Source organism: Medicago truncatula, chromosome 3, assembly GCF_003473485.1.
Source record: "Medicago truncatula cultivar Jemalong A17 chromosome 3, MtrunA17r5.0-ANR, whole genome shotgun sequence".
Lineage (NCBI taxonomy): Eukaryota > Viridiplantae > Streptophyta > Magnoliopsida > Fabales > Fabaceae > Medicago > Medicago truncatula.
In genome coordinates, this window is record NC_053044.1 from 52,819,989 (window position 1) to 52,832,264 (window position 12,276).

The window sequence follows — 12,276 nt, forward strand, 5'->3', positions numbered from 1 at the left end:
ATCTTTTCTACCACGGTATCTAGGTGCAAGTTCTGTTGGAACTTTGACACGTATATGTGTACGGTCAATTGCTCCGATACAATCCTGGCATTCAATTATCCCATTAAAAGTGTATAACATAACTTATCGAAGTGTAAGACAAACTTATTCTTACCTTGAAATATGGGTAGAACCTTATTGTTGTTACGTATCTCTGGAGGCACTTGTGTTCCATCAGGTTGTTTCAAAAATTTGTCTTCCAATTCTATCAAAGTATCTAATACTCTATGAAAATGACGACTAATTGTTTCACCTGAGCGTCTAAAGAAGAAGGACAACACACGATTTCTGACGTTATGTCCGACTGTGTGAAGAAATTTGGCTACTTGTTCCTCGATAGATGCTCTTCGTGTATGTGTAAGCCCACCGTGATCTCGTAATAAGGTGCACAAGTTTACGAAAGCTTTGGGACTCATACAAATTATATCATAACATCGGTCACTACCTATTATATGTTTCATTAGTTCGTTCCTAACTTTCTCTCTATGCTCTATGATTCTAGAGGGTATTTGAGATCTAGACTTGTTTTTTAGGCGAAATATTAGAACTATAATGATGGATACTTGAACAATCATCATTTGAAGCAATTTCAAATGTTTTGTTCTCATGTCTTCATTAGTCATCTATAACAAAGCAAAAAAAAAAAGAAAAGAAAATCACATATAGACAAAAACTCAGTACCACAAATAACAAAGCAAAGAATCATATATAGACAAAAACCCAGTACCACAAATAACTAAGCAAAAAAAATCATATATAGACAAAATCTCACAAGTCTCCACTGTTCTAATGATGGTTACTTTATACAACTAGCATATAGACATAATCTCAGTTCCAGGGAAAAAAATCAAATGACATGCATATGCCATATATAAGAAACTAGAATAAACAAATAAAAAGAACACACCCTCTATTTTACATTCATCAACTATCTACATAGAGATACTCCACACTACCAAAAATGACAAAATCATAGGATACCCAAACAGAGCAAGTGTATAAATTTATCACGATCACCTAAAATAAATGAAAATTTTGATGCTAGTTCACAAAATAAATGGCTCACAAAGGATTGATGTTATGATACACATAATAAAAATGAAAAGATCACGTGACAAATAAAATTTGATACACATAACTAAACATGCATAGAAGCATACAATGAAAAAATAAATGGGGTAGAAATGAGGTACCTTGTGAAGCAAAATCGTAGAAATGAGAAGACAGGAGAAGAAGAAGAGCAGTCAGCAGTACAAAGAAGATGAAAGTGAAATGCAGTCAGTAGAAATAGAGAAAAGAACGTGTTGAAAATTGTGATTGAGTAGAGGAAGAGGCAAATAAAAGGAGGGTAGAATAGTAAAATTTCAAGACACAAATTTCATTCCATTGGATACCTCCCAAATTGGGGAGAATGAGAAATTGAAGGATTGAGTGGTATAGAATGGAATTGGTTCCATTGCATTCCATTCCATTCCATGTACATCCATTCCATCAATCCAAACAATGGAATTTTATTATATACCATCTCATTCCATTCCATTCCACTACAACCCATCAATCCAAACATAGCCTAAGGAAACCAATTATCATGACCCAAAATAAAAACATGTTTTCCTGACATTCCTTATTTGCTTTCACCATCAAACATACTCCTTCATTATATTTCAATATATAATATGAACATTCTACAATCACATCCAACCTTACATTTTACAAAACGAGTTTACAAAATGATCCTAACCATCTTAATTTACAAAATGATCCTAACCATCTTAAAAAGAAAATTTGTTATGCAGGTGTTGGGATTCGAACCCCAACTATACTTATTCATCTTAAAAAAATAAATTTTTATCCACTAGTCCACTTGATATATATATTTTTATTTGTGAAAAGATGAAATTCAGGATTTAGGGTTAGTTTTGAGTAGAATTTGAGATGAAAATCGTCTTTGGTGCATTACTTCATCTAGGCCATGATAGAAGACATGGATACACATAGCCCCAAACTTTAAATATTGTCCATAAACATCAACAAAATTATGTATAATATTGACGACAAGGGAATCAAACACTTGGATTTCAAGTTACTTAGTACCACGCCTGAACTGTAAAACAAGGGGAAAAACAGAGAATCAATTGCAATTGTGGCAACGGTAGTCAAATCATCGTTGATACTGGTGGTTATGTCGGTCAGAATTATCTTCGTCTATGAGAGAATAGAGATAGTACAAAAAACATGGAAAAAGAGAAAAAAAGTAAACACGATAAGGAGGAAACATTGGCACAATGTGATTATATATCTTAATTCTTAAACCAGTCAATTTGATTTGATGGATGAAAATTGCTCCTCTCACTTTCGATATAAAATATGTTTTCTCATTTAATATGCCCCCTATATCAAATTAGGGATTATGCAGAGCAAGGTGACTCAACAAATTATTACATCAGACTATTTAACAATCAATCCAACGAAGATAGAATGCAAAATTTACCTACATGCGTTAAAGTTACAACACTGATAACATGAGACAATAACACAATTGAAAGAGGTCGAAGAAGCAGACCAACATTTGTTCAGGCCCTACAAAAAAGACAATTCGTCAATCTGTCCTCTAAAACTGCGAGGGGTTTGGCGCGGAAGTGTGCTTCCGATAGTGTATTTTGACCGACTTAAGCAAGCATATAGTTGGGAATTGAGAAACAGTCTGAAAAAATAGTGCTAGGGAACTGAAAGGGCTGATCAAAAGGGTTCTAACTTGTCCGCTTCTATCCATTACGAAGTCCATGCAAGATCAGGTAATATACTGATAAATGTCTGCCATTTTGTACACCCCTCAATTCCAGAAAACTCCAAAGGGATTTTTCTTCGAAATTTATTCATGTCTGGAATGTTTAATGTTTAATTTTGTTTAACTGTTTTTTCTTCCAAAATTGCCAAGGGCTTTTTCTTTGAAATTCATTTTGTTTACTTGTTCTTCAAATCTAAGCAGTCCATTCCACTTGACCCTACATCACTAAGTTAAAATCTAACCCCATGCCTTGATTAGATAGTATTTCATTTCATTTCGTAAATGTCTAGCGCAAGTGATTGGTATGTATGATGAGTACTAACTAACTAGCTCGAACCGGCACCCGAATCCATTTTTGGGTTTGATAATAACATAACTATTGTTTTTTCATCTGTTACAAAAATCCTGATCATAGGCAGCTATATTACCATTCTTTTAATAAAAAGGTTAAGCAAAATTACACTTGCATTGAAATAAATATACCACTTTAGTTAAGATTACACATAGATGAATTTGAGATTACACATAAAACATAAAATTGTATTTGTTTACAACATTTGAAATATCATCAAATTTGAAATATCAACGAGAAACAGGAAGAACCTTATTAACAATATCCTGGCTAAGAGCAGCAATCTGAGAATCAAGAGCTTTAACAGTTTCTTCCTTTTGCTTTTCCAAATTCGCAAGCGCTTCTTGCAGTTCAGCATCAACCTTCTTCCTCCCTTCCGCAATCTTCTCTTCCACTTCAGCTTGAGTCTCTTTCTTCATCTGATTCAGCGCCACCGCAATTTCAGCACGCGCAGCTCTCAAAACTGCATTGGCTTGTTCTTCCAACTCCTTCACTTCTTCGGATGTGTTGGTGACGCTGTTGAGTTTGCCTCTGATCTCGGCGTCACGGTTGTCCATGAAGGTTCCGAGAGGGGTGAAGTAGAGTTTATCGAGAGCGAACATGAGGAAGAGAAATTCAACGACTATGATTGGGAGAGTGAGGTTGAAATCGAAGAGTGCGGCTTTTTCGAAAGCGAGGGAAGGTGGTGCGAAGACGAAAGAGAGGGAAGTTGCTGCTAGGGTCATGGATTTGAGTTTTGAGAGTTGGAGTTTGAGGTTTGGGGTGATGGTTTGGAGGGAGGGGAGTTTGGGGGTGGAGGGAAGGGAATTGGTTGGAACTCGGATTATGGGTTTTGAAGAAGCCATGATCATTGAGGCCATTGCAATGGTGATTTTTGGAGGATCTCTCCCTCTATCTCTGTGTGTGTTTGTGTTTGTGTTGTTGTTTTGGCTTAATGGTGAGTTGAGTGAGTTGAGTGATTTGAGTAGAGAGAGAGAAGGAGGATTTGGGAATGGAGGAGGTCTATCTGAATTCTTTGCCACACAATTTCAGAGGCTGGAGTGATAAACTGATAATGGTTGGAGTTGGACGTTGACAAACAATAAACCTCATTGGGCTCGGCCTTTGTCTATCAGATGTAGGAAACTGTTCTAAGGCCCAAATATTTAAACTTAGACGTTTGCTCAATAGGCACCTCGAATTGTTCGCATTGCTGAAATTGCGGTGGCGCTGAATTAAGACCCCGATTGGATTTTACACACAATAATTGTCGACTAAGAGTAACAATTCGATCGGCTGCAAAATTGATGTGTCTATTAAGCAACCATCTTAATCTTCAACGACTTTCATTTGGTTCAATTCCAAAGCCTAGTTGAAACTTGAGTCTACTTTTGATATTTTTAGTCTAGCGAATAACTCATGTTTTAAAATGAGTGTCATTCAAATGTTTTTACACACATAGTAGTCAATAAAAATGCCAAAAGTCATCAATTTGACTAACATTTTTATTGATGTGCACCATAAAAAATGCAAGGCGGGGTATAATGTTAATGTTCTGGAAGTAGTGTTTACACTATTCATTTGAAGGTAATATGGAAGAAAAAAAATTAAGTTTATAAGTAAAAATGACATAATTTTGAAATAAATTTACTTTTCCCAAAATAACATTCTTTCTTAAACAAAGGGGGTAGTTTTCATAGGTGCTTACATCAAGTAATATACTTTCTACTCGTTTTTCTCTCTCTCTAAATAATCGCCGATTTTATCAATTCTCATTGGACGTCAATGTAAAACCAATTTACACCGACAATGCATGACATCTTTTCTCTTCTTTTCAACCGATGATGCATACAAGTTAAACTTATTTATATTTTTATTTAAAATTTAATTTTTACACTCAAAATAAGTTTGATGTAAAACTTAACATACATTTTTATCTTTTTCTAGCAAACCAACCAATTTCCAGAAGACAAAACCAATTCTTATCTGTACATGAAAAAGAATAATCTGTACAGTAATACTAACATGACAATGACAATGAGCCACAGTATTTGTGGCAGAATAAAATCCCTTAACAGTGCTGCATTTACAAGAGAATAAAATCATCAACCTGGAGACTCTGTCCATGCGTGTCTTCGATGCGGCTTTCTGCAATGGCCTACAATCCCTTTAACCTTCTTAAAACTGCTGGCTATACCCTTGGAAATCCCACCTTCCAATCTAGCTTTTCTCACAACTGCCATCCGGGCCTCTGAGAACATCCCTCCCAAATATCCAGTTAACCTGCTGCTTACTCCAAGGCGATTTTCTTCTGCATTGCAATCCTGGATATTCCCACTTTCTATGACTATACTATCTAAACCAATGTTGTCTTCATCACCATTTTCTGTCAGTAGACATCTATTCACTTGTGACAATGACCTGCACCTTCCAACTAGCTAGCATAAGCACTCAATCGATACAATATAGCAACGTCCATAGACACTTTTCATCAAAGACATATCCAGCGAGGAACATGAATTACACTTAATTAATTCATTTACCTAAATCATTAATAGTCCCGACGTGTCAATGTGTCCGTGTCCTTGTCGGTGATTCATACGATTGCAACATACACAAAGTCCAACTTAAGTACATTCACATATTATCCATCAATATTTCTACAAGCTGGTCACTTATTTGAATATTTCTACAGCTACGGTATCTTATCATATTTTCAGTGATTTCAAGACGTTACGATATTGAAGCGATTCAGTATAATTAAATCAAGATGAAAAATCACAAGGTATTATAACTAGACTATAGCTGATTTTCAATGTGGTAAGCAGAGTACTGCTAAACCTGAATATTATGCATAGTTAGATTGAAAATTCGTACCTCCCATGTTGTTTCAAATTGACAGTTCGTTTCTTCGGTTTTCTTTGAAAATTACAGACATTGGATACATGGCGAATGAATCGAAGCTGCACCACAGCAGGCACAGATCAAAACACATCATAATGATTGATGAGAATCAAAACTATGTCAACCCTGCTTAAGCACTGTTTTCAACAGGGATCTGATTTGTGAATGACTAATTGCTTTAATGACCTCTCAATGTAAAATTCCAATGACATGAGGAAGCCTCCAGTTAAAAAATTAACCACAAAAATACATAGCAATTATCAATTGCTCTACGACCAGTGGACTGACTTAAAACCACAAAACACTATAAGAATTAAACTATAACATTAATCAAAGTAAATAATTGGTGCAGATTTAATTTTCCTTTGTTATATTAGTACTATAGCCACATCAAAATCATACGATTCATGTTATATTAGTGCTATAGCCACATCAAAATCATATGATTCAACTTTCCATTCTATGATCCCTAACTATAGATTATAAATTAACCATTTATTTGGAGACTTAGAGAAATAAGGATTACAGAAATGCCAGGAGCAGAGAAATTTAAGCATGATGAATTGACACTATAATCACGAACCTGATCACCATCCTTGATACCATAATCTCTAAGATAATCCGTTTCTGTAACTAACTTCTGTCCTTCATAGCATAAACAAAACTGCCCCCAAACAAGTGGCCTACACAATCAAACCAAGGAAAAAATAAAATTTAGGCAATTAATCAACAGATTATGCTAATTTTATAATTAGAACCTTAATAATAACAACAATCTTACTAAAAATATAATTATAATTATATTAAAATAAATAATTAAGAAACATTATTATATACATTGTTCCATGAGATTAAACAAAATCATAATGTAAACACGAATTGAATAAGAACTTGAAGCATAATAAGATACTCTAATTAATATTCTCCATCATGTAGATCTACACAAGATTATCAACATTAACAACGAAAAAACTTTCTATAATGAAAATTGGTGAAATTAACAACGCACCAGGATATTTTCTCCGGTTTGTGTCTAAAAGCAGCCTCCACTGCCTGCTTCAGGACTGCAACAGTTGCGGTTTTCGCAACTTCAACCTCTGAAACAATTAAAATCTTGCATATGAATTCAAGATCAAAGAAATGCAACAGTACACTGTAGGAATTTGAAGAAAAATCGGCGAGTAGAGGCAAATTACGGAAGGAAGAAGAATCCAATTTGAGGACAGTGAGAGTGAGATTTTGGGAAGGAAGTTTGTCGTAGGGTAAAGTGCAATCGACGATAATCATGGAAGAAAGTTGAATGCTCAGAGATCGCCGAGGACTCTCGTTTGATACTGAAGTCAATTCACTCATGATTTCACTCGTAGCGTCCTCGATTGCGCGAAGAAGAAGAAGAAGAAGAGACTCGTTCTAGAAATGGAACTTGGATCTGAATTCTGATTTCTGAAAGACGTTAATATTGTTTGTTTCGTAGACGTTGATGACGGTTACGCGAACGTCTCTAATCTTTATAACGGTTTTCTTTTCACCCGCCTTTCACTTTCCCTTCCCTCCGTTTTTCCTATTTGGATTGGATATAATTATATTTTCGATTGCAAAATTAGTTTATATTTAAAAAATAAATAAATAGCACATCAAATTAAGTTTCCACAAGTATGTTACATTTAGGGATGGCAATGGGTACCCAATGGGTAGGATACTATAGTATCCATCCCCATACCCGTGTTTGTAAAAAATACCCGTATCCGTGCCCGTATCCTCGTGGACAACAATTTTAGTGTCCTTTCCCATACCCTATGGGCACTTAAGTGCTCATACCCGCACCCATTACCCGCACTTTAGCCATGAAAAGATAATGAAAATCACCACGCTTGAAATAAAACTATGATCCAAATTTTTTTAAATCAACTTACGAAATAATATGAATCGTAATATTTAGCCAAATAAGAAAACATCCAAAATATTCCTAGAAAGAAAAAAAAAAAAGATACCTTACATCAATTATACGTTAAAAAGTTATAGCTGCATGTTAAAATCATAATAAATTGTTACTAAAGTTTTTATTAAGCTGTTTTAGGTTTAAGGTTAGGCTTAAATAGTTAAATTTATTAATTAATAGTACACCAAAAATAAAAAAATTATTTATAATATTATATAAATACATATATGCGGGTTGCAGTGCCCATACCCGTGCTCATACTCATACAAATTTGCGGATAATTATCCATATCCAAGCCCGGACCCATGAAAGCAGGGTTAAAACCCTACCCATAGCAGATATTTTTTGCGGATGTCCATAGGGTCTGGGTCCAATTGCCATCCTTTACATTTAGTCAATTAAAGTTCAAATCTCCCTTGTGAGAGAAACTTATATTAACGTTTAATAATTTCTTGAATAATATTGTATCCAATGAAGAGAATTTGTGAAAAATTAAATGTTCGGTTAAAAAATGACAAATGGAATTTTACCGAAACTAAATTTGAAAACCATAATTTATGTTGACATTTTTTTCTTCTAGTTGAGTGTGTTTAACGATTGAACAGTTGGTCAAAGAGTGCAAAGATGGGTTTTGTTTTAAATGTTTTGGGTTGAAATCTTTTTTTTTTTTTTTTGTTTAGTAGGCTAATGGCTAGAACTCACATAATTAAATGTGGTGAAGTGGAGTGTCCGGGGTTCGAACGCCAGCCCCTGCATAAATTATGTAATGTCCCTACCAACTGAGTTAAGCTCACGGAGACAATGTTGGATTCGAATCTTATCAGTCTTTTTAAACTGAGGTAAATGTAATTTTCTTTTTAAGTCTCAATAAATTTAAAGGTATTTTCCAACTTATAGAGAAATATCATCCCTTCATCCTAAATTTTATACTAATAAAAATAAAAGTCTTACTAACAAGTGCTCTTAGAACACTTGTTAAAGAAACAAAAAATTGTAGTTTTACATTTAATAATTTTTTTAACTTTCAAAAAATTGAATTTATCATTTTTCATCATTTCTTTAACCAATACCCTAAGGAACCTCTTTAACATTTCCCATAAAAAAATGTGTTTAAAGACAACTTTTGAAAATGTTTTTTTTACATAAAAAAAGGTTGAAAAGATGCAATCAAATGCAACTTACTCGTAACTTGGTTATTTTTTTTAGATGATATCTTGTATGATGAAGAATATATATGTTCCTTTTAAGATGATTAGTTAGATTAGTGAAGCAACACATCTATACAAATTTCAAATGTTTGGTTGTTTTGAGTATTATAATCGCATATACTTGTGCCCCATTTGTGTTGCACTCTGTTTTAGTTTTATTTGGATATGGATCATGGATGACTATTTTTCTACAAATTAAAATTTAGATTGAAGAATATATTTTAAAAAATAAACAAATAGTACTTCAAATTAAGCTTCCTCGAAGAAAAAGGTTTAGATGGAACATAAGTAGAGATGTAAATGAATATTCATAGATGCAAATTTTATGATATACATGTTTGCTTCATTGGATAAAATTGACATTTGTGCCCTCTCCTTATCTACATGGATATGCGGGTTATCCACGGATTTTGAAATATCCACGAGTATATACAAATATCCATGAATATAATTTTTTTTTTAAAATGATTTTTGTAATAGTTTTTTTTTATAATTACCTAAAATTTAACAACAAATATTCATCACATTCATTTGCTTCTTTTTACCAAAATATAATAATATTCATACATTCCGTTTCATTTCTAAAACAAAGTTCTTTAATTAAAAAAGACATAACTAAAGGGTAATACTATTGATTTGTTTTAGAGGAGAATTGAAGCGACATATAATATTATTTTAAGTATTGTTTTTTTATTGAACTTGAAAGGGTAGTAAGTTTATTAATGTAATTTACTTAATTTACTAACGAATACCATTAAATATGTATTTGTATCCATTAAATAATGGATGGTTGAAATACCTGTTTATTTTATTATGTGACAGATTTTATTCACGGATATCCGCATGTGAGATTATTATGTCATCCCTACAAAAGGTCTAGACTCCCACAAATACGTAGCCAACTAAAGTTCAAATCTAACAATGAAATATACTCACATTTAGTGTTGGATAATGTCAAGATTTCTTCCGATGAAGGAAATCCATGAAAAATTAAAAGTTCGATTAAAAATCTTAAAAGCATATATGATAAAACACAAATAAATTAAAAAATGACAAATGCATTTTCACCAAGGATGAATTTGGTAAAACATAATTTATGTTTGAAATTTTTTTCTTCTAGTAAAAAGTGTGCTTAACACTCGAGCGTTGAGTTACGAGTAAAGAATAAAAAGTTGAGTCTTATATTCGAGGGTTTTGGGTTCAAGTTATGCCGTCTCTTTAAAGGAATTTAGATGCAGTTCTTTTTGTAAGCACTATTTGAGTTTTAAGATCTTTCTGCCTTGTACAACAACACAATCCCTTCACACTAAGTTATATTGGAGCAGGAAAGGTTTGTTGCCAAAGGTTAGACATCAACATTACTAGAAATAAGATTTTTGGCAAGACTTTTTCTCGGCGACAATAAACTTGTTGGCAAAAACATTCATATAGCAACAACTAATTAAAATTGTTGTATTAAGTTTTTTTTAACAATATTGTTATCGTTGGGAAAAATGGTTTGTCCCAACAATAACTATTGTTGTTGAAAATAATACAACTTTTTATATGCATATAACATCGACTAATCAAAGTTGTTGTAATAGGTTATTGTTATTTATAAACAATATCACTATCGTTGGAGAAAGTGACTTGTTCCAACAACAATTTTTGTCGCTGAAATGGTGATTGGTGCATATCCGGAGATTGTGAAGTGGTAGCTGAGCTTGGATCCACCGTGCTTAGCGAAGATTTTCAGGTCAAGTTATTCAGTTTGGGACTACATAGCTAGCTTGAGCTCGATTTAAGGATCCCTGATGCAGGAGAACAACAATGATCAGTACGTGTCATCAAAGCAAAGCAAAGCTTTCCCAAGGAACACAAACCATAATTAATGCTCTGTATGATGCATATTGCTTCTTTTGAAGTGGTTCAATTCATCCATCAAACTCAGGAACAAAACCTTGCCATGCTTTGCTTTGATTTCTCTAATTAGTAATTGAGATTCGAAAGTGACATCTTATCTATATGGGGTTTCATCTTGCCTGGCCAAACTTAGACACTTAACCAATTTAGTTGTAGGGGTGTGTGTGGGTGAAGTAATGGATGATAGGTAAATGGCCAACAATGAATTAGACCCATAATACTTTAGGGGTCCTACTAGTTGAGTTTGTACCCTTCACCGCATGGGAACTATATAGAACAACTGGATTCCAACTTTCAATCCTTTGTTCGTGCGGAGTTTAGTGAATAGCATAATTTGCCATGCACCATCACGTGGGTTTCACAAGTTTACGTACACTTTGTCAAGCACTATATTGTGCTCTATTGGTAACCCTACACTTGTATTTTGGACCACATACATACCTAATATAGTAATATACGATATATTGCAAAGTTGATGCTTTGTGTAGCGCATTTCACCTTTTCGGTTTTGCTTAACTCGAGTAAATAAGAATTCTCCTTAAATTATGATTGTCATTGCAGACAAATGATCATTAATGATCTTGAAGCAAATGTTTTATGTGCATAGTGCATAAGTAGATTAAACACGCAATTAGTTTGCGTGAGTTCTTTTTTTTTTTTTTGAAGGAATAATTTGCTTGAGTTCTAAAATCATGATATGTTTGACGGGCATTATAGTCGACATATTGGACATATTAACAAACAAGTATCAATATGTTCATGAGCTACTGATTCCTTTCATTTTTTTTTATATATCAAATATAAAAAAAAAAAAAATTGGAAGTTAGGTCTTTTTTTTTTTTTATTTCATTTTTTTTTATTATAGGTCTTTCATATTGGAAGTTAGGTCTTTCATAATAATAAAGAACAGAATGTTAGTGCTCCCGCAACACTCATGAATACTCGTACAATCGTAATGTCCATAGTAACTTCCTTGTTTTGAGAAGTTTTTTCCCCAAAAAATAAATTGAAACGAAATATTAAGGACTTCTTTGGCTTAAGAAAATTATTTATGTTCTTATTTTCTATTCTTTTGGTTGTAAAAATGTCTCTAATTTTTTTTTAATATTTTTTTTTGTTTTAAAATATCTGTATATAATGAAGTAAAAACAATTTCTTTTACTAA

General features: G+C 33.2%; 2 protein-coding genes across 3 annotated transcripts; both read right to left on the reverse strand.

Annotated features, from left to right (window-relative positions):
- Positions 1–3,274: 3,274 nt before the first annotated feature.
- LOC11432459 (ATP synthase subunit b', chloroplastic) lies at positions 3,275–4,201 on the reverse strand. The gene has a single exon (XM_003603322.4). It carries the CDS (start codon positions 4,037–4,039, stop codon positions 3,410–3,412), a length of 630 nt encoding a protein of 209 aa, XP_003603370.1. The 5' UTR covers positions 4,040–4,201; the 3' UTR covers positions 3,275–3,409.
- Positions 4,202–5,088: 887 nt separating this feature from the next.
- Positions 5,089–7,602, reverse strand: LOC11428818 (uncharacterized). Of its 2 annotated transcripts, none has more exons than XM_024778574.2 (5): positions 7,259–7,602; positions 7,072–7,159; positions 6,646–6,745; positions 6,036–6,121; positions 5,089–5,579 (listed from the first exon to the last, which is right to left on the reverse strand). In XM_024778574.2, the coding sequence occupies exons 1-5, from the start codon at positions 7,413–7,415 to the stop codon at positions 5,264–5,266; spliced, it is 747 nt and encodes a 248-aa protein (XP_024634342.1). In that variant the 5' UTR covers positions 7,416–7,602; the 3' UTR covers positions 5,089–5,263. The 2 variants fall into 2 exon arrangements, with proteins under 2 accessions (XP_024634342.1, XP_039687764.1); XM_039831830.1 differs by having other exon boundaries at positions 5,089–5,585.
- Positions 7,603–12,276: the final 4,674 nt, after the last annotated feature.

Excerpts from the sequence above, each read along its gene's own strand:
- LOC11432459 (XM_003603322.4), bottom strand. The coding sequence starts at position 4,039 with ATGGCCTCAATGATCATGGCTTCTTCAAAACCCATAATCCGAGTTCCA.
- LOC11428818 (XM_039831830.1), bottom strand. The coding sequence starts at position 7,415 with ATGAGTGAATTGACTTCAGTATCAAACGAGAGTCCTCGGCGATCTCTG. Across the intron at positions 7,160-7,258 it reads ATTGGATTCTTCTTCCTTCC|AGGTTGAAGTTGCGAAAACC; the intron begins GTAATTTGCCTC and ends TAATTGTTTCAG. Across the intron at positions 5,586-6,035 it reads AATTTGAAACAACATGGGAG|GTGCAGGTCATTGTCACAAG; the intron begins GTACGAATTTTC and ends GCTAGTTGGAAG.